Source organism: Terrapene carolina, unplaced genomic scaffold, assembly GCF_002925995.2.
Source record: "Terrapene carolina triunguis isolate 2854851 unplaced genomic scaffold, T_m_triunguis-2.0 Scaffold147, whole genome shotgun sequence".
Lineage (NCBI taxonomy): Eukaryota > Metazoa > Chordata > Testudines > Emydidae > Terrapene > Terrapene triunguis.
In genome coordinates this window covers 6,555,769-6,578,170 of record NW_020664498.1, presented here as the reverse complement: position 1 = coordinate 6,578,170, position 22,402 = coordinate 6,555,769, and the positions used below count along the sequence as shown (strand labels likewise).

At 42.0% G+C, this 22,402-nt stretch overlaps 1 protein-coding gene across 2 annotated transcripts in view; it reads left to right on the top strand.

The window, feature by feature from the left end:
- LOC113406877 (adenosine kinase) overlaps nt 1–22,402 on the top strand; it is a 579,784-nt gene that overhangs the window by 65,966 nt on the left and 491,416 nt on the right. For both annotated transcript variants that reach the window (XM_026653709.1, XM_026653710.1), the window contains exon 3: nt 6,916–6,969. In XM_026653709.1, coding sequence (XP_026509494.1) covers nt 6,916–6,969 — 54 coding nt within the window. The remainder of the gene's footprint in view (nt 1–6,915; nt 6,970–22,402) is intronic.

Sequence of the window (22,402 nt, the reverse complement as noted above, 5' to 3'; positions counted from 1 at the left end):
CACACACACACACACACACACACACACACACACACACACACACACACACACAAAATATCTGCAATATAGGAGTATAACAGACTTTCAGAATTTGCAAGTGACTGGCCATAACAGAAAGTGCAGAAATGTTACTTGAAACAAGACAATAGTACTTTCACTGCTGTTAAAGCAGTTCAGTTACTCTCTCTGATACCTGTTTTGGTAAACCCCATCTGAAGCAATGGATAAATGGAATTACCAAGCTCAGTGGTGCTAAATAGTATGATAAAGTAACATTTTCGTTAATCTTTGTCTGATAAGTCTAAACTTTTTTTTTCTGGACTCCTAACTCTGATTTGTTTTTGAATATTTACTGGGCTTAACCACATATATTGGTGATAGTCCTCAGCAAATGGGAAGGAGAATGCACCTTTGTAGCAGATTTTCAATATATCTCAGTTAGGGCTTTTTAGCATTAAAAAATCTCATGGGATCTCTAACTGCATGTATTAAAAAGTAGCTGACACACTCTGAAAAAATGGACAAGCAAGCACAGATATTCCTCGTGCTCACTGTCCTAGTCTTTTTAGATTAATTATTGAAAACATATGTAACAAGCCTGATGGTGGGGTGTTTTGAATCAGAGCAATAAGGAGAGGCAGAGGCAATGTAGAGGCCAAATTATATTTTCTCAGTCAGTTGAGGGTAAAGCGGGCCGGGGCTGGATAAGGGGCAGAGGGTCTTGGGGGCAGTCAGGATCTGGGAGGCAGGAGCTGTCGGGGGGGGGCACTTTTGGGGGCCCCGCAGTCCCAGAGTGGCCCTGGGGATTAGCGGGGGGCTGGCTGCAGCCCGCTTCTCTTCCCTCGCCCCGGCCCCAGCCATGTTGCTCGGGGGAAGGGATCCCCCCACATTCACCGGCAGCAGCGGAAGCGTAGCAGCCCGGCCCCAGCCCGCTCCACTCTGCCACCTCCCAGCCGCGGCTCTCCGCTTCCCGCCGCAGGTGAGCGCTGGACCTTTCCCCACATCCTCCCCAGCGACACGGCTGGGGCCAGGGCAAGGGAAGTGGAGCAGGCTGGGGCTGCGTTGCTCCGCTTCCCGCCACAGGTGAGTGCGGGGGGGCGTCCTTTCCCCAACCTCACCGACGGCAGGAAGCAGAGCACTGCGGCTGGGAGGTGGTGGAGTGGAGCGGGCTGGGGCCGGGCTGCTCGGCTTCCCACCGCTGCCGGTGAGTGCCTGTCACGGGGTGGAGGGTATGGATAAGAGATAGGGAGCAGGGGGGTTGGGTAGGGTCCTGGGGGTGATTAGGGACGGGGGTCTCTGAAGGGGGCGGTCAGGGAACAAGGAAAAGGGAGGGCCAAAGCAAGTTCGATATAACACGGTCTCGCCTATAACATGGTGAGTTTTTTTTGTCTCCCGAGGACCGCGTTATATCGGGGTAGAGGTGTATCTATCCCTTTCTTGATGATTCCCAACATTCTGTTCGCTTTTTTGACTGCCGCTGCACATTGAGTGGATGTTTTCAGAAAACTATTCACAATGACTCCAAGATCTTTCTTGAGTGGTAACAGCTAATTTAGACCCCATCATCGTATATGTATAGTTAGGATTATGTTTTCCAATGTGCACTACTTTGCATTTATCAACATGAAATTTCATCTGTCATTTTATTGCCCAGTCACGAAGTTTTGTGAGATTCTTTTGTAGCTCTTCTCAGTCTGCCTGGGACTTAACCATCTTGAGTAGTTTTGTATCATCTGCAAATTTTGCCACCTCATTGTTTACCCCTTTTTCCAGATCGTTTATGAATATGTTAAATAGGACTGGGCCCAGTACAGATCCCTGGGGGACACCACTGTTTACCTCTCTCCATTCTGAAAACTGACCATTTATTTCTACCCTTTGTTTCCTATTTTTTAACCAGTTACCAATCCATGAGAGAACCTTTCCTCTTATCCCATGGCTGCTTATTTTGCTTAAGAACCTTTGGTGAGGGACCTTGTCAAAGGCTTTCTGAAAATCTAAATACACTATATCCGCTGGATCTCCTTTGTCCGCGTGCTTGTTGACCCCCCTCAAAGAATTCTAGTAGACTGGTGAGGCATGATTTCCCTTTACAAAAACCATGTTGACTATTTCCCAACAAATTATGTTCATCTATGTGTCTGACAATTTTGGTCTTTATGATAGTTTTTGATTTGGAATTAGAAAATACAATGCATTAGAACATAGACCCCACCATTATATATTCCCTTTTCACTTTCTCAGTTTTCAGCCTCTGGAAGCCCAGAATTTGGAGGAAAAGTTCTTAGGATGTTTAGTTTAGTTTATATGTTGAGCAATTCTCTTGCTAACATTTGAGTTCCTGCATAAATAAAGACATGTATTCCTTGATTCAATGTATTGCTTTCTTGATTGAACAACTCTCTCTCCACTCCTTTCTGGTTTACAGTCTCTGCTCTTTTGACAGTTTCTCTATTCCTGTCACTTCACCTTGTATACGTTGAGATGCTGTCTGGGTGTTTTGTTTTACAGTCCTTACTATTTTCTTACTTTCACTATGGCTCACTTCCGCCTTATTTCTTAAACTGTAATTAAAGAGAAACAGACACATCTTTTATTACAGCTTATTTCCTTTCCATTTAATTCTTGCTTTACTTTTCTCACTGGTTTCTAACCAAGTTTTTTTTTTCTCTTTTTTCCTTTTTCCCCTTAGATTACTTTGAGACTCTTCAGTTATTTTTCCCTCTGGTCTAACTGTACTGTTCCTTTAACATTTCCTCTTTCCCCTTATACTATTCTTTCCTTTTTTCTAGGCACCAGCTCTTTTGTAGCTATTCCTATTGTTCCTACTATCTGTCTTTCCCATCTCTGCTGAACTGGACTTTTTCCCTTTTCAGTTGTGTTCCTGGTGCCCCTGCAGTGATGCAGCTCAGCCACTGAGGCTGCTTGCTCCCCACTTACTGCATCCCTTCTTTTCTGGTGCCAGGTGCTGCCTCACTTGTTACTGGCCTCTCTCTCTCACTGTAGGCTTCCAGATGCCACCTGCCAATTCCGCTGCTGCCTGTTTGGCATGCTCACAGCAGTGCTCTGGAAGGAAAAGCTGCCACCTGTTCTCTCCTGCTATTTTTTTAAATTTCCCCCCACAAAATTGTCCTGGGCTCAAGCTCACCTGCTTCAACGGCCCAGAATCTTTGGTTCGAGATCCCCTCCTCCGCGCCCCAGAGTAGCAGTTTCAGGCTCCTCTTCTTTTTAAAAAATACAAAAGGACATTTAAAACACAACTTGCACTGTTCTTGTGAGCAGCTTCTAGTACAGGGGTCGGCAACGTTCGGCACGCGGCTCGCCAGGGTAAGTACCCTGGCGGGCCGGGCCAGTTTATTTACCTGCTGACGCAGCACGTTCTGCCGATCGCGGCCCCCACTGGCCGCGGTTCGCCGTCCCGGGCCAATGGGGGCGGCGAGAAGCGGCGCGGGCAAGCAATGTGCTGGTCGTGGCTTCTCGCCGCCCCCATTGGCCTGGGACGGCGAACCACGGCCAGTGCGGGCCGCGATCGGCCGAACCTGCCGCGTCAGCAGGTAAATAAACTGGCCCGGCCCGCCAGGGTGCTTACCCTGGTGAGCCGCATGCCGAACGTTGCCGACCCCTGTTCTAGTATGTAAAGAAACTAGTATACTAGATGATTCATTGTGTGCAAACTGAAATGTGGATTATAGTTCCTTATCTCGCAGAATATATTACTGTGGTGATGGAGGGCCACATAAGCACCTAGATAGAAACTTGCATGGGATACTGTATCTCTTTGTGATGAAAATATAATCCACTACTGCTTGCTAGATAGTTACATCTGTAGTTACTATAGGCCATTACTATATAAATCTTCCATAGTAGCTTAGGTCTCTGGTTGGCAAAGAAGATTTAACTTTGTACGCTGCCAAACTTCCATAATGCTATTCTGACTGCCCAGTAGGTTTGTTTTGCCATAACTTCTATTGGGAATAAAATTGGAGTTTGAGTGTTGAGAATTGTTTGACTCCACTGCTGAGCTAACTTGCCACTGTGTTCAGGTTTGCTGGGGAAAAAGAAAGAACATAATAACCAGATAATGTTGCTATGAATATATGTTAGTGTATTGTGGGGGAAAGTAATTTCAGTATTTTTATTAATGTCTTTGTGTGTGCATAAGAACCTTGTCTCTGGAAATGTAAAATTGGTAAGAGGAAAAATTTGTAGTGAGATTATTGGTTACAATGAACAGAGACTTTTCCAGCTGGAGGCAATACATTATATCAGTGTCTTGATTAGGCCACTTTGTCAGGGTTTCTGGTAGACAGGGTGTAGTGGTCCCCCCCCTTTCCAGAGGGGAGGGAGGCTACTCTGCCTCATTGTGGGGCAGTAGTCTTCGGGCTTGGACCGCCCTGGCAGGGTCCATCTAAATAAAAGCAACCACATAATAATAGTCCGGGCTTCTGTCCTCACCCTTGGGTGGGGGCGTGCCAACATAGTCTTTAGCCCTCAGCCTATTCAGCTGGAGCTGACACCAATTAACAGTCTGAGGTCCTCGGGTGGGGCCAGGCTAGTAGTAGGCTATTGCCTACGCCTCCAGGTTGAGGCAGCCAGCAAATATACACAGTCAGTAAACTCTGGCCCTCTGGGTGGGGGAGAGCAGGCTTAGCTTGATAGAAGAATGGAAAGACTTCTGAGCCTAGAGAGGTGGCTAAAGCCCATTTATAAATTGAAAGGACAAACTGAGCCCAAGGAAGAGGGCTGAGAGATTTTGATATATGTAGATTTAAAAAAAAAAATATTTTATATGGTCATAAATTACACCTAAAAGGGGAGCAGGATTGTGAAAACACCAGATGGGATGTTTTGTTTGCATGATGGAAAGGAAACTGTGGTAGTGGGAAGGCCCACAGCCAGACTAGTTATGTCCCTCCTACAGTCATTAAAGATCCCATGATATATTTCCTGACAGTTTAGCTCCAGTGTCCTGGACAAATTCTGTTTACTATACATACTTACACAAACTGAATTCCCCCTGTAGTATTAAGTGCATAAGTTACTTTTTCACATCTTGTCTGAAAAGTTATGTGGAGCTATTGGTGAAGCATGGCTATTGCATTATACCTCTGACAGGGTTGCATTTCAGTGGTGGATGAGGTGATCCCTGTATATGAAATGTATTGCACAATAGGTAAAGTATTGAGGATAGGAATATAATTAATTCTAGTCAACATGGAAAATAGGTCTTGTCAAACAAACCTGATTTCATTCTTTGACGTTACAAGTTTGGTTGAAAAAGGTGCATAGGTGCAAATTAGATATTTGTAAGGCATTTTAAGTTAGTACTGCATGATATTCTAATTTTAAAAAAATCACTGTACAATATCAAAAAAATACATGTTAAATGGATTTAAAACTGGCTAATGGGTCTCAAAAAGTAGTTGCTAATGGGGAATCATCATCAAAAGGAGCTGTTGCTAGTGGAGTTCCACAGGGATCAGTGCTAGGCTTGATGCTAGTCAACACTTTGACTGGTGTGGAAATAAATATAAAGTCACTGCTGATAAAATTGTTACATGGCATGAAGATTGGCAGAGTGGTAAATAATGGTGAGGATGGCGGCAGCCATACAGAGGTGATCTGTATTGGTTGGTAAACTGGGCCCATTCAAATGAAATGCATTGCAATACAGCCAAAAGGAAAGCTATTCATCTAGGAATAAGGAATGCAGGCCATTGCTACAGGGCAAGGTGGTGCTATCTTCTGGAAATTAGTGACTCTGAAGAAGCTTTAGGGGATATAGTTGATAAAGAACTAAACATGAGCTCCCAGTGCTATAGGAAAAAGGCCCAGTTGAATCCTTGAATGTATAAAGGAGGGTATAGGAATAGGACTGTGATTTTTACCTCTGTATCTGGCATTGGTAAGACTGATACTACAACACTGTGTCCAGTTCTGGTGTCAATAGCTTAAAAAAGGATGTTGGGGTGTAGAAAAGTGCCACAAATGATTCGAGGTCTGGAGAAAGTGCTTTAGGACAACAGACGAGAGCTCAATCTGTTCAGTTTAATAGTAAGATTGGGTTCAATACAGAGGTAAGTGGGCAAAATGTAATGGTCTCTGAGATAAAGGAGATCATACTAGACAAAGTAATGGTCCCCTCTAGTTCTATGGACTTATGAATGAAACAAAGTGCTGTGGAATCCTGGATATAAATACATACAGGGCCGGCTCCAGGCACGAGCCTCCGGAGAGGGGCGGCACGTCCAGCTATTCGGCGGACGGTCCCTCACTCACGCTCCGAGCGAAGGACCTCCTGCCGAATTGCTGCTGCAGATCGCGATCGCGGCTTTTTTTTTTTTTTTTTTTTTTTTTGGCTGCTTGGGGCGGCCAAAACCCTGGAGCCGGCCCTGAATACATACTGAATATTTTAGCATGAAGAATTTCAGGGTTTTATGGTCATGATGTATGCAGATCAGCTGGAGCTTTCCTTCCCCAGAAAAGCATGAAGTAATGTAACACTTAAATCAGCCTGAATTTACATGCTGGTACTTTTTCTTCACACCTGCCTTCACTTCCTTCCTGAAGCTTTTAATTGCTCTGGGATCTCAAAACTTCTATACAGTTTGAGTTTCTCTGATACTTCACAATACCTGTGGGAATTTATTTTGTTGGCAGTTATTACTTCTTGTCATGACTTTGTGATGTTAGTTGTGTTAAAATGGATAGCATTTTAGAGTTAACAGGTATTGCTCTCTGATTTAAAATACATGACATGCCTTTCAGTACACAAAGATTGTAAGATTGTCTGTCTACTTTTCAAATGTAAACTGAAAACGAATTTTCTGTTTAAGAACTAAAGTAACTTTTTTCTTGGTTTTTCCCCCCCCCCCCCTTCCCCTTCTCTCCCCCCGCCCCCTCTCCCCCATTAAGGTATGGGCTGAAGCCAAATGACCAAATCTTGGCAGAGGACAAACATAAAGAAATGTAAGTTTATATACCCTTGTATTTAGGCTGACAGACATACACACATGTGCATATGAATTTGCTCCTCCCCCCACCCTTTTAAAAAAAGGTTTAAATCAGTTACTGTAAGAAATTTTTTTGCTGTTTTCAAGACAATGTTTTTTTTTGGTTTTTTTTTTCCCCTTAAGGCTTATCTACGTGGTGGGATAAAGCACCCTATGGGGGTGTGTGATTTCTAAAGCACACTGATGTATTGCACTTCGATTCATCAGTACACACCACCAGGGTCTACACAAACACTTCCTTGAGCATTTTAACATACAGTACTGCATTAAAGTGCACTAGCGGACCTGTAGTGTTCACTGCCAGGGCCTGCAAAGACCAGTGATTGTGCAACATGTCAATGAGCTTTAGAAATCACATCTCCTGTAGTGCACGTTGCTGCTCTATGTAGACAAGTCCTCAAAGTTCAGTAGTATCTGCTGTGTATTACTTTACTGTCATCAGTAGCTACATGGTTGAAGAATACTATAATGTAGCTACTGATGACATACCATAAGCAGACTGGAAATACCCTTCACTCCCCTACCTCTCCCACCCCCCACTGATTGTGGTAACTTGCGCTAAGGTGTAGTAATGATGACATAATTACTGAATGTCCACAAGCAGTGTTTTTGATATGAAATAATTTTATCTGCTGCAAACTGAAAAAAATGACTGTTTCAGGTAATGTCCTTTTATTTAAACTGATAATACTGCACAGTGCTTTTGCATGCTGTTATTTGTCAGCTTCCTAATTTCTGTGATCTTGAAATGTTGCCTATTTTAGCTGAGCTGACTTCATTACTCTTTTTACATGTACAATAAGAACTTATGAACTAACCTGTGGAAGCTTTTCTTTACATAGTTATTAATTCATTGTCTTGCAGCACAACTGGCAGTAGATATTTTAATCAAACGTTGTAACAAAATCTTGAATATTTTTTTTAAAAGCCTGAAATCCAGATAAGTGTTCCAAATAAATCTCAAAGCAGCATTTGAGATTTATTTGCATCCAGAATAACATGGATTTTCCCCCCCATGGCTAAATATAAACAGTAATACGAAAGGTTTACATTTAACTTTAGGGCAAGTACTGAATCTTTCCCATGTGTGGATGGTACTAATGTGCTTCTAGAATATAAATAATGTTAAAATGTCAACCGAAACTATGTGGAATGGCTAAATTTCTGAATTTTCTGATCTTTGCATGCCTGCTTGCTCAGCCTTAATATTGCAATAATAGTAACTTCATATATAATTTAAAAATATCTGTGGGTATCATATCCTTTAAGATAACCTAAAGCTTAAAGTAATTCTGTGTGTACCAGGGATTCTGAGATGCATGTGCATAAAATTCTATGTTGACATGCTAATAATTTTCTTCAAACTAATTGTTTTCCTTTCCTTTGTGGGGGAACAGCCCAAGTCTGAAAATTCTAGTTTAAGCCCTGGGAGCTTTCATGAGTGCAAATTTTGTCTTCATGCCTGAGTAACTCAAAAATGTCTGAACGGATTCAGCTCCAACTTAGAAGAAAAAGAAAAAACAACACTTGTGCTGAGACCAGGGATGGAAAATTTTAGCCTAAGGGGGATTTGTAAGAAATTTAGGGCAACTAAAAAAAGGATTAGGATCTGCTAGTCAGTGTTTGTTGCCTTGAAAAGCTATAAAGCAACGTTAAAGAACCGCTGTCTGTTTTTGGAAGTTTGGCTGTAATTGCTGTAATTATCAAACTTAGGCTAATGGAGGATGGGGTTGTAAAGGGACATTAAGTTTAGGAAGTAAAAGGAGAGAATGTGACTCTAAGGCTCAGTGTCCTTAGAAAAGCAGGGCCATTCTGGAGTTTATTCCCAATTGGCTACCCTAAAATTTAAATCTAGTAATGAGAACACTTTGTAAGTGTATTTGAACCATGGAGAGGGAGGAAGTCTTAATGACCATTCTTAGAATTCTTAAGCTCCTTGGAAAGCCTTTCAGTTTTACTGAAACACAACATTTAGCTTTGAAAGATGATAAAAATAATTAACTAAAGTTGCCTTTATTAAACTGCAGTTCCCAGTAATGAAGAAATGTCTTTTCAAAACCCATGAAGTTGGCTTGGTGGTCCATATGCAGGGCATTGGGAAAAGTCTGAGATATGTGCAAATGGCAAAGACTATATCATTGCATGCTGCTCAAAACTCTTGGATAGGTGAGATTTACTGTTGAAGCATCTATGTCCCCTGCTTAAGTATGTGAGGACATGCAGTGATACTCTGCTTCTTTGCTCACAAGAAAAGGAGTCAGTGAGTAATATTGGGTCATGATTGTGGGAAAGCACCAAGATATTCAATTTGATAAAGGCAGAGGACCAAAAACAATGTCAGTAATCAGAATAATTGAGATATAAATGGAAAATCTGGCAGACTCCTGTCAATACTCAAAGGCACAATCCCTTGCTGCTCTGAACCTAAAATCCTGAGTTCTCTCCCAAGTTTGTCCAGTTGACAGGACAAAGGGGAAGAAATAGAAGGGTTGAAGAAAACCTTACACGAAATATCCTGCTATATACAAAACACGGCTTTCATAGTGATTTGGTCACTTTCCCAGTATAAACAAAGTCAGTAAAAATTATTAGCTGCATCTTTGGTATACTCAGTTACTTAAATCCTTGTTAGCAAGAATGTGATCTTGTGGGAGGAAAATGTATGAAGGACATAAGAGACATGATGCCAAGGTCTGAGACAAACAGTCTCTAATAACCAGAGTTTGTTGCATATACCTACTCCTTTTATTCACTGCAAGTCCATTAGAGTTGACATATATGAAATAGTAAATTTGAAGCCATAAAAGAAAATGTTTATTTCCAGACAGTGTTTCCTCTGTTAGTCTAAAAAAAGTGTTTCTGGATTTCAAATATAATATTAAATCAGTATCTTAGATGTCTGTATACTAATGCGAGAAGTATGGGGATTAAGCAGGAAGAACTTGAAATGCAAGTTAATAAACACAACTATGACATAGTTTGCATCACAGAGACTTGGTGGGATAACACACCACTGGAATATTGGTATAGAACGGTACAGTTTGCTCATGAAGACAGGCAGGGAAAAAAGGGAGGCAGTGTTGCGTTATAGATATTAAATATATACACTTGGACTTAGGTTGAAATGGAAATAGAAGACAAACTTGTTGAAAGTCTCTCTGGATAAGGATAAAAGGGGTTAAAAAAAAAAAGGGTGTTGTCATGATAGGGGATCTACTATATGTTACCTCTGTTCCCCTAAAAACCAACCCAGGGTCACACTTGTATTAGTTTTATTACAATGCCGCTGTTGGGTCAGATAGAAGAGTGATGGAGCTTATTCATACACGTGCACACTCACCACATTCATACTCTCATGCACCCACACACTTACACAGGCGGAGAGTTACCGGAGACAGCATGGAGACTGAGAAGCCGAAGCGTGGTAGATCTGGTGTGTCCGCCTGCGGTCACGAATCCAGGCTGCTGAGCAGGTCAATGAGCAGCAGCTGCTTGTGTGCATGGCTGCTTCCTTTTTCTGGAACTGGGCAGCTCCTGTCACGTACACGGAGTTTTCCTTCTGTGTCCATCACCGAGAAGCATTCCCAGACCAGTTCCTTTCATGCATACCAGGTGGTTCTTCTCTTTACAGCACTTCGTGATTGCCTTTTCAGGGCAGATTATATCAGACACACCTGGCTCCTGTCTCTGGGCTCCTTTCTCCTTGCAGCTCCTCTCCACCCAGTCCCACATACACTCCCTTGTTCACACTCCCTCATTGACACTCTCTCTGAGGGATGGGATATTACAAAGCTTGGAAGTTCATACAAGTGGTAAGGTTACAGAGCTTGCAAAGTTTACAAAACTTAAAAGGCTATGCTAACAATATCTGAAGTTACAAAAAGAACAGGAGTACTTGTGGCACCTTAGAGACTAACAAATTTATTAGAGCATAAGCTTTCGTGGGCTACAGCCCACTTCTTCGGCTGTAGCCCACAAAAGCTTATGCTCTAATAAATTTGTTAGTTTCTAAGGTGCCACAAGTACTCCTGTTCTTTTTGCGGATACAGACTAACACGGCTGCTACTCTGAAACCTGAAGTTACAAAGTCTGCAAAAAGGTTGCAGAACTTAATGATACAAGTTACAGATCTTACAATTGCATTTGAGCAGAGGCTTTACATATCACTATAGACCACCTAACCAAGAAGAAGAGGGAAGATTGAAAAATTTGGGGGACTGGACTAGATGACCTCTCGAGGTCTCTTCCAGTCCTATGATTCTGATTAATTCTCACTGTAAAGTTGACTTATTAATAAGTCTGTACAAATTTGGGTTCAAAAGAGCGCTGTATATATTTCAGGAGTGCTGCCAGTAAGCCTACTTCCTGGCCTCTTGGCCTAGTACTACGCACTCCTTTTCTGTGTTGCTCACCAACTTATATTTTATGCAAACTTTAATCCAATTTAATTGTCATTTTTTCTGGCCAGAATCCCACTTTGTGGGATCACTAGGTTATGATTTCAGTATTGGTGTACAACTTTTTTTGCTGTGTGGGGGGGGGGGGGGGGGGTGGTGGGGGGGGTTTTTTTTTTTTTTTTTTTTGTGGGGGGGTGTTTTTGGTTGTCTTTTTTTTTTTTTTTTACTAAGAGGGCAAGTACTGTTTTTTCCTTTAAACATGATTAAAGTTAAGATTTTGTCACTGTTATTTTTAGTAAAAGTCACGGGCAATAAACAAAAATTCACAGGAGCCCGTGACCTGTCAGTGACTTCACTAAAAATAACCAGGGGCAGAGCTAGGTATGGGGGAGGAATGGAGTGCCATGGCTGGGGGAGGGAGGGAGACTGACAGGCTGAGCCCTCTGCCATGGTGGGGGGCACAGTTCCAGCTCCAGTGGCCACAGCAGGGGGCACAGCCACGGGGGGCGCACAGCCCCTGATCCGCAGGGGTGCGCAGCCCAGCTGCAGCTTCCACCAAGCCCTGCCTGGGGGGAGGGGCACATGGCCCTGGGAAACTGCGAGGGGGGCACCCGGCCCCTGCTCTGGTCCCAGCTGCCGCCCTAGGTGAAAACCGCAGGATAGGGGCTGCAGGGTCCTGGTTCTGGCCCCAGTTGCAGGGCAGGGGTGCACAGTCCTTCCTCCAGCCCTGGCTTCAGCCCCTGACTGCTGAAGCCGAAGAAATCACGGATGTCAGGTAAAGTCACGGACTCCGTGACCTCCATGACTAAATCGTAGCTTTAAACATGATGCATAAGATAACATTTTTATTTAATCTGCTGCTGATCCTTTCAAGTCTCAAGAACAGCCTCCACCCTGGAATTCTAACTATATATAAACATTGAAGTTCATAACATACTGTTATCTTTTGTAGTTGTTTAGAAGAATATTTAAATTTTAAGAAGAAAGCAGGAGGCTAAACTATATTATTAAAATAGTTTACAGACGCTTAGTTTTTTAAAACTGTTCTCCTACAACAACCTAGTCCCTATATCAACAAGCTAAAATTGTATATTGAAAGCTATTATATGTTGAATTTGAATAGTAAACTAGTATCTGCTTCACGGAATATTGTGAGGATTCGTTGTGTTTGCATAGGGTTTAGAAAATATAAATGTTAAAATGATGAGATCTTAAGTGGTTTTCAACCATAAATCTCAAAGCTCTTTATAAGAACCCAAGGAGGTTGGTGGTAATCCTGTTTTATAGATGGGGAAACTGAACCACAGAGGTCAAATGGCTTGCCAAGGTTAAGCAGTACAACTGTGGCAGAGCCAAGAATAAAATGCATGTCTCCTGATTGCCTGTCCAGTGTCCTATCCATTGGACTACACTGAGTGGAGACCTATATATTTTGCAAGCTTATTCAGAAGACTTAACGTTTTACTTAAGTAAGCAAGCCTACTTTTTGCCACTTAATTTAGTTCTTAGCAAAGTTATGTCAGATGGAGTAGTTACTATTAATAGAGAAATGCATTCTTTATAGATTGGTATTATTGAGTATGATGTGAAACATGTCAATTTACAGTGAAGGCAGACAAAAAACAGAGTGACTGGCTTATTGTCGGACAAGTTAATAAATCCCTAAAAACCCATTAACATGAATATTGAAATGGAGTTTAAAAAGAACAGAACAACCACTATGCTCTGTTTACAGTAAAAATAATTATCAACCAAAGCAATATACTGGTTTCTGAACAAGTTTTGTCAAACTAACATTCTGTGTAGTGGCATTAGGACTACTGCAGGGCCCAACAAAATTCATTGAGGCAGTGGAGAGAACAAGGGAGACTGCTCCATCCTCATCATGGAAAATCCAAAAGGACATAGCACCCTGGCAGATTGAGTGCCACCCATATCAATCTTTAGGTAGGTCCTTAATGTTGTCTGGCTGGATAATCAGTTTATGTCCCTCAGTGGCAATGTTATCATGCCACAGTGCTTGTGGTGACCACATAATTGCCAGCCATGTGGCAACATTCCTTGGTGAACATGCTATGGAATTTGTTGGTCTTCCATCCTAATAATAGAGAGGCTTGAGTACTAATGACATGACTACAAACATCTCTTATTGGACAATGATAATCTGCTGTTCTGTCTAGAGAGAAGGTGGTCTGGAGAAGCTGGAACATAAAAACAGAAAAAATCCAGTTTTTTTATTTTGTTTTATTTTAAAGTTGTAAAAATTATGAACATGTCTAATTCATCAGTACTTTGGGTTGACTCTTCTTGGTAAAAGATTGTGATGTTGGCATTTTAAATTGGAAGGTTGTTGGAGTTGGAGGTAAATAAACTCTGAAATTTAATTTTGCAGTGTTGGTGAAACTATTCAGAAAAAAAGTTTCCTTTCAGGAGAGAAGACATTTTACCAATTCATTACCAAATGCAGTCTATAAAATAGTAATGTGATGGTTTTAACAATGCCACAATTTTAGTTACAGGCCTATCCATATTTGGACAATAACACATACAGGCAAATGTGTACACATTTTGCCTGTAGTTTAAGATATGAATGAAATTATTTTCTGACAGGTTGTAAACATTAATGTAACATTTCAAAAGGTATATAATACCTTTCTGAAACTGTCCCAGAAACTTGCATGTCAATTACTTGAAACCACCCACTGCTTTTAATAGGCCTGCTTTGTGTTACAGTGGAATTCCTTGATAGTTGTGGATATAGCATGGGTTATATCTCCCTGGGCTCATACCTGAAGGTTTTTCTCCTTTAAAATCTATTTGATCATATCTTTATTGATTAGTGAGGCAAATTATTGTCCTCTTACGAAATGAATTTTGAAAATGCATGAAGCCTTGCTGTTCTTAATAATCTTTTTCTGAGTGCGTTAAAGATCTATTGATGCCTTCTCAGTGGTGGGTAGAGCATTTGATTCAATCTGATGTTGCTTGGAAGGAACTTGCAGGGATATCAACAAAACATACTTCCAAGCAGAGTTTTTTTTTCAACGGAAATTCTTCTTCACCATTTCTTGAGTTGCTGAATTACGTGTAGCTTTGAGGGTGCAAGAGCCCTCTTAAGGCTTTGGTATCCTTTCTCTGACTGACTTGTTGACAAAGTCAGAATCAGTGTAGTGAGGGAAGAAACGTATTCACAAAATAGTGTACAATGGTATCCATACATCTTAACTTCACTATAACCTTATGTGATGACGCTTTCTTGCGGTGTCCAACACTACGAGTGACCATGTACCTTCCTGCCTCCAGCAAGAGCAAGTCTTTCTTGTGTTCATTGGATATCCACTTTGTGACGCTGCCAGCCACTCAAGCACTCTCCGCTGGCCTCTACCAGCCCTTACTTATGCCTTTCAGGTGCCCCAGTCCCTAAACTTCAGAAGTATCCCCCTGTAGTGTCCAGTCCCTGTCACTGGACACCCACGGTAATTGCCTGGCTTGCTACTCCCAGGGCAAAAGTATACGCACACCAGCTTGAGTCAGCTGAATGTACGCTCCAATATCACAGCACTGTAATCTATTCATAGTGAAAACAAGTGTAAGTTTGTTAACTAAGGTAAAGTCTTAGGAGATGGTGAGCAAGAGTAATAAGTACAACAGGTTACAAATAAAACAAAAATATAATGCTTCTACTAGACTAAAACCTAACTTTAATAGGCTAACCTTGTCTAAAGCAGTTTTTCACCTAAGCACTTTCTTGCAGCATTTCATCCAAGGTTGGTTGAGATCCTGTTTTCACGAGTATAACAGCAGAGCCTGGTTACCCCCTCAATGCAGGCTGAAGGGGGGTGGTCCTTACATCCCAAAGTCGACTGTTTTTGTCTCCAGAGTCAGGGTGACACCGTGGTTTCTTTACTGGGGTGCTGGCTCTGAAGTGTCGTTCCCCCATACTCCTGTTTGTTTCACCTCCCTGCCCCCACCGTCTACCTGATTTTTCCTGTTGACTTTCCAATATAAATGGGGCTTCCTTTGTGTTTACTTTACAAAGATTAATTTACATATGAACCGAGGCAGGTGATGCCACACCCTTTGGTCTGGCAAAACCAGCTTGCTTAATCCTTCCTGGGACACAGATTCTAAAGCAGGGGTGGGCCAAACTACAGCCTGGGGCCGCATCTGGCCCTTCAGATGTTTTAATCCGGCCCTTGAGCTCCTGCTGGGAGTGGGGTCTGTGGTTTGTCCTGCTCCATGTGTGCCGTGGCTCCTCGCGACTCCCGGCAGCAGCATCTTGTCCCCACTCCGGCTCCTATGCATAGGAGCAGCCAGGGGGCTCTGCAAGCTGCCTCCGCCACAAGCGCCGCCCTCACGGCAACTGCGGTCAATGGGAGCTGCAGGGGCGGTGCCTGCAGATGGGTAAGTGCGCAGAGCTGCCTGGCCACGTCGCCGTGTAGGAGCCGGAGGGGGGGGCATACATCAAGCAGCTCCCGGAAGCAGCAGCAGCAAGCGCCGCCGGGAGCCTGCACTCTTGACCCTCTCCAGGGCCCCAACCCCCTGCCCCAGCCCTGATCCCCCTTCCGCCCTTCGAACCCCTCGGTCCCACCCTCTTGCACCCCAGAACCCAGAGCCCCCTCCAGCACCCTGAACTCCTTATTTCTGCCCCTACCCCAGAGCCTGCACCCCCAGTCGGAGCCCTCACACTGTCCTGCACACCAACCCCCAATTTCGTGAGCATTCCTGGCCCGCCATACAATTTCCATACCCAGATGTGGCCCTCAGGCCCAAAACTTTGCTCCGCCCCTATTTTCAGTACATACATACAACTTTTTAAATGTCACCCATATGTACATCACACAAGGACTGAGGATCAATATGTTGTAAGCTTCCATTAGGCACCTCATATGACCCTTTTTGGGTAAATGCTATGAAAACAGTATGTTGGGTGTAATGAATTTGTCAGGCCTGATGGGAGTTGCTGTTATAGAACAGTGACACCTTTGACAGTTGACATTGAGGAGTACTTAGGATCACACTTTCACTTTCTCAGCATAGTGTTAATAATAAATAGTAATGTGAGAAAAACAAAGAACACCACAACGGGGAGGGGGGAAATGTTTCAGCTTCTTTGTCTATGTAAGTATGTACAAAATTGTGCTTATCGCCATCTCACATATTAAAAAAAGTATAAGATCACCCTGTTCACTTCAGGTTCTAGTTACAAATTTCCCTTTTGTTTTTTGTTTTTTTTTTTTAAATGCTTCATAGTGTGAAGTAATTCTATCTCATGATCCTTGGTGCTTTTTTCCATCTCTTTCACTACTGGCCTTCTTCGTTCCATCACAGGTTTCTACCACTGGCACAAAAGTCTTCTCCAACATGTGGCTGTTCTCACCTCATCCACTCAATCTGTTTTCAGATCTTGCCTGATAATTATTCTCTTTCAACTGTCCTTTCTCTCTCGCTACTCAGGGCCCTTCTCCCCTTATATTATTACGTAGTTCTGAAGTGGGTAAATTTGGATCATATGAAAGACTAGACAAAATTTTCACTTGTCAGACATTACTTAAATGTGTGTGCTGTAACAATCCTGCTTGCATTCCATAAGTGCACATAGAAAAATTATGTAACAGTGATTCATCCAAAAGGAAATAAAAAAACGTAAAAGAGTATTGGATAACTTCTTCCTTTGTGCATAAGGGCGATGGTGGCGAATTGATCCTCTGTGTGTATTTGGTTGTTTATATCTTTCACTAAAATAGTTATGATTATTCAACCTCTTTCTTTCCTAAGTTTAGTTCTTTCACAGAATTTACCATCTTCCTTATCACTCAAAACATTACAACATCTTAAAGTGTTAAACTATGTATCTGCATACAAATTAAAATAACTATCCTTGTCAAGTTGATAGCTCTACCTGTCAGTTTAGTTCAATGTTACAGGCTTGGATATTCTTCAAGAAGGCCACAGACTTCAGGCTTCAAAAATAAGTTTTCTTATAGTGAACTAGTTGAGTTCAAATGGAAACTATTATTTGTATAGTGTCTGAAGTGTACTGAGAGCTTTACCAAAAAATGTAACACATGTTTTATTGAAAAATATTTGAAGTGTTTTTGCCTAGGATTTAAAAAGGGCATTAAATTTATTTGTGTGTCATGGTAGTGTACCTCGGACATTAAAACTACTAGTGCTGCAGGCAAAAGATAGGCAGCAGCAGTTAACCTAATATACTAATCAAAGTTATTTACATGTAGGACATTAGCTGTGATGACAGAACATGTAAGGACATCATAGATGTGTTTAACCCACAGTAGCCACTGAATACAATAGAAGTACGTCTTATGAAGTTAGTCTGGAGGTGTGGAAAATGCCACCATTCTAAGGGGTTAAGCCCAAGTTGAAAGGCAATATTGTGTCTACATAAACACATATCTTTATTCTGGTCAGTACACATTGTACTGTGTAGACAACTTTTATCTGTGTAATAGATCTTGACCAAACTTAACATTTTAATGTAAACTTTTCCTTTTGAAATAGTTCAAACTTTATACTAAAGCCTTCACCTTCTCCTGCCCTTTTAAAATGTGAGTTGCACAGTAGTTTATTACAGATAAGTTGTTACTGTGAGTCAAAGTGCCAAATAGTTGAGGTCAAAATTTAGACTTCAGTACATTGAGATTTTAAAAACAGCAATGAGATAAAGTTCCTGCTTTACTATTTGCTGTACCAGTGTACCAGATAAGACATTCTTTGTAAACAATTGAGGGCATTGCTTAATATTTAATGTTTTAATTTTTCAGTACAAAAATTATGATTCCCCCCCCCCCCCCCTTCTGTAGCCATCAGCTGCAACAGAACCCTACTCTTGGCTCTACTAAGGAGACTTACTTAATATTTATCTTCACATATATTTTCTTTCTTTTCCAAGAAAGACTCTTAAGTGCTTTCTGCTCAAAATAGTGACACGACACTTTGCTTTTATTAAATAAATTTTATGAAAAAAGATTTATCTTGACAATGTCCCTCTAAATAATCTTTCTCTTGGCTGGAATAATTCCCATTTTTAATGCTAGTGACAATAACAGAGATCAATTTGACCAAATAGTCCCATATGCTTTTTTTTTTTCTTTCCCTGATGTAGACTGCTTTTCTGACTAGGGTTCAAGATCAAACATCTTTTTGTTGGGAAGAAGAAATTAAAACTCATTGCAGCTAGTAATGATGGTGGCCTGGTTCAGCTTGTCTTGGAAGTTAAAGCAGAAATGCTATATTGTTTACCCATTTCCAAACGTACTTATGGCTAGAAATGTAGACTCCACCTTTATGGGTCAAAGAACATTATTTAATGTTCAGACATTGCTAAAATGGTTGCAGCAAAACCCTGAAAATTTGACTGGCTGTATGAATTTGACTAGGTGGATGATCTGGCAGTGCACAAATGAGTGTGTTCAAAGCATTGTTTAAAACTTGGTACCATCTAGTCTGTAACAGTACTTTAAAATGCTGGTTTAATGTGTTTGGCTGCTGGTCACACAGTATTAATTGTCTGTCTAATCTCAAACCACTTTTAATGATTTTTGGGGGCCTAAGTTGAAGCAAAAGGGAAGATAAATAGGACCTGTGGTGTTCACAGCTGGTCATCTTTGCAAACTACAGGTCACAATGTGATGGAGAAAGAGGAAGGTAAAAGTTGTCCACGAGTTTCCTCTTTTTTTCAGTCCCACTGCTGTAAGTGTGCAGTGGGGAGGAAATTGTGCATTTCTGGGAGTGGCAAAGTCTGTATATGATCCAGAGTGGCAGCTTATATTGCTTTTTCCTTATGGTGCCCCTGCCACAGATACTTGCTTTCAGTGAAGTTTAACAGTAAAATGCCCAATATGCTGAACATCAGTCCAAGTATCAGTAAAGTCAAAATTCCCTAGAATAAATGGCTATTTATGTAAAAGATAAAATCAAACATTCCCTTACTGAGTCATCAGCCGCTTTTCCATTCCTGGTGTCCGAGTAGTCTTAGTAGACTAGTAGTCAAAATGATTTCCCATGCATACACACAGTAGCATGTTAAAACAAACAAAACCTTTTAGAAAAGACCTGTTGCCAAAACCAAAATTCTCACTAATGGATTTGGACACATACCTGCTGTATGTGAAGCAGCGTCCTAAAAGCACACCCAAGAATGACATTCTACTGAAGTAATATGTTTAAAAAAAAAAAAAAAAAAGTCTAGGCTATTAGCACGATTTGTTTGCTTAGTTGTCTTTTCTACACTATTCGTTTTTTTTTAAGTTGAATATGCAGCATTTTCTTATCCATGCTTTCATGCCTGATATTCTGAACACTGTACAAAATCCCTACTGTTAAAGAATGTCAAGGTCCCAGAGTTGAGGCACTTCAGAGCCTGGAAGTCACAAAGTAAAGGTTACGTGCACAACCGTAACTGTGCCTGTATTTGTGAGTGTATTATAATAGTCTTTTAATTACATGATCACATACTACTCTTTCTGTAGGACCGACCCCTGCTTCATTCAGCGGACAAGATAGGACAGATGCCTGTTTCAACAATCATCTTTCTTTAAAAAACAAAAACCATTGTTCAGTGTTTGGTCCCAAGTTTCATTCACTTGTACAGCAACCAAAAGCTGCACTAAATAATATGTTTTCTGTATCTCCGCCAATATTGATGGCTTTATTATTATAACACCGGAGTGGAAGTACTGCATCCTCTTTCCAGATATAGAACAGAAGCAAAGAGTGATGAAGGTCCTTGGTTAATATCGCACAGAAAACCATTGGCAGACAGGAATAGAAAGAATCATAGCTTCTGACACCCAGTCCAGTGTCATCACAGGACCACAGTGTACTCTTTTTCTTGATGCACCTCAGGCTTACTGTGTTCCACAGAACTTGTGAGTGAATAAGGCAAGGGAACTCTGGACCCTAGACCAATTTGCTACACAGCCTTTCCTGGCTGTCCAACATGTGCACTGATTGACGGAAGTGTCATGGGTGGGCTGGGTAGAGGAGAGGAAGTATTCAACTACCTTACTGTTCACATTGAAACCAACAAGCTGCAGCACACAGACAATGCCACCAGAGGGCACTGCTTGCACTTGAACTGCAGATTGCTTGCAAATTCTTCTGCAGAGTTTGCAGTCAGGTATCAATGTGTCCTATTGAATTTTTTTTTGTTTTGTTTAAATATATTCTCTGATGACCTATTTTTTCGGACACATGTTTAAAGGTGACCTGCAAAGAATTAACAGATTGGGCCTGTTTTCCCCCCATTTTTGTTTTTCTGCTTTATAATGGACAACAAAGGTGGACCTGAAATTGAGGGATTTTTTTTTTTCCCTTTAAATGCTAGAAATATCAGGAATGTCAAGCCTGGGCTTCCTGCTTTTGTTAAACCACCCGCTGGATGTCTGAGGCTGGATGTTAGCATAGGTGTGGGAGTGTTTGACTCTTGATAAACATCTTGTCTTTCAAAACTATTGGCAGCTATTATTTTATCTAATTTACCTTATTTTATTTTTGCATGAACCAGTAGTTAATATCTAGTATGATTTGACAGGAAGTTAGTTTGGAGAATAGTTAATGGAATTCCATTATTGTATTCTGTCACGGATTTACAGGGTGCTCCATGTCCCCAGCCTTTATACTCCATCTTTAAATCTGCCTTTATACTATACTTTAAATCTGTCCTTTGTATTGTGCTAGTTCTGATGCCTTCGCTTTTTGCAATGGCAAGTCCTGTGATTTTGCTTCTCCAGGACTGGGCATTTGGACTTCAGCACTTTATTGCTCAATGTTGCTCTTCAGTGGGTTCAAGTGAGTTTAGCCCCCTGTGAGATACATTGCCCCTTTAGGAGTGATGCAATCAGTAGTTATTTGTAGCAGTGCAAGACAGCTTTTTCAAGACAAGCCAGCATTTATTAGTCAACTGGATTAGTGTTTCAGGGTTCTCAAGTTAGTATGGAAATGCAAAACTTAATTCACAGTTCGTATTGGCAGCGTCGCCCATCCCTCTTTTCCAAGCCTGGATTTCATCTCTGTGTCTCTTCCTCTACACTGGACGTAAGGGACCGGTCTGTAGGCAGTCTGGCCTAATGGTCATAATTGGCCTGGGGTCCAACATCAAGGATGCCCACAAGACAGTAGCCTGTGAGCAGGGGTTGGAGGAATCACTAGAGCAGAGTTCAATAAGCAAGAGTCAGGGTCAGAGTGAGGCTGGGGTCAGAAACTGGAGATCAGAGGTAATACTAGGCTGGAATCAGAAGGCAAGAGTCAAGACTGGGTCCGAGATTAGCAATCAGAAGACAAGGTATGGATGAAAGTTGCAGCAGGCCAGAAATCAAGATAACTTCCTGGGGCATCCACCAGGGTTAAATAGTGTACTTGACCACTCAGAGGGCCGCAGGGTACTGTCACTTTGAACCCTTTAGGCCAGGGGTTCTCAAACTTCATTGCACCATGACCCCTTTCTGTCAAAAAAAAATTACTACATGACCCCAGGAGGGGGGACCGAAGCCTGAGCCCTGTCATCTGGGGGCGAGGGGGGAACCCCAGCCCCACCGACCAAGGCAGGGGACCCCAAAGCCTGTAACCTGAGCCCTGCCACTCAGGGCTGAAGACCTCAGGCTTCGGCTTGAGCACCGGGCAGTGGGGCTCAGGCTTCAGCTTCAGCCCCAGCAAGTCTAATGCCAGCTCTGGCGACCCCATTAAATCTGTGTCGCGACCCACTTTGGGGTCGCGACCCACAGTTTTCAGAGTAGCAGCCGTGTTAGTCTGTATCCGCAAAAAGAACAGGAGTACTTGTGGCACCTTAGAGACTAACAAATTTATTAGAGCATAAGCTTTCGTGGGCTGCATCCGAAGAAGTGGGTTGTAGCCCACGAAAGCTTATGCTCTAATAAATTTTTGTTAGTCTCTAAGGTGCCACAAGTACTCCTGTTCTTTTTGCGGATACAGACTAACACGGCTGCTACTCTGAAACCTAAAAATATCAGT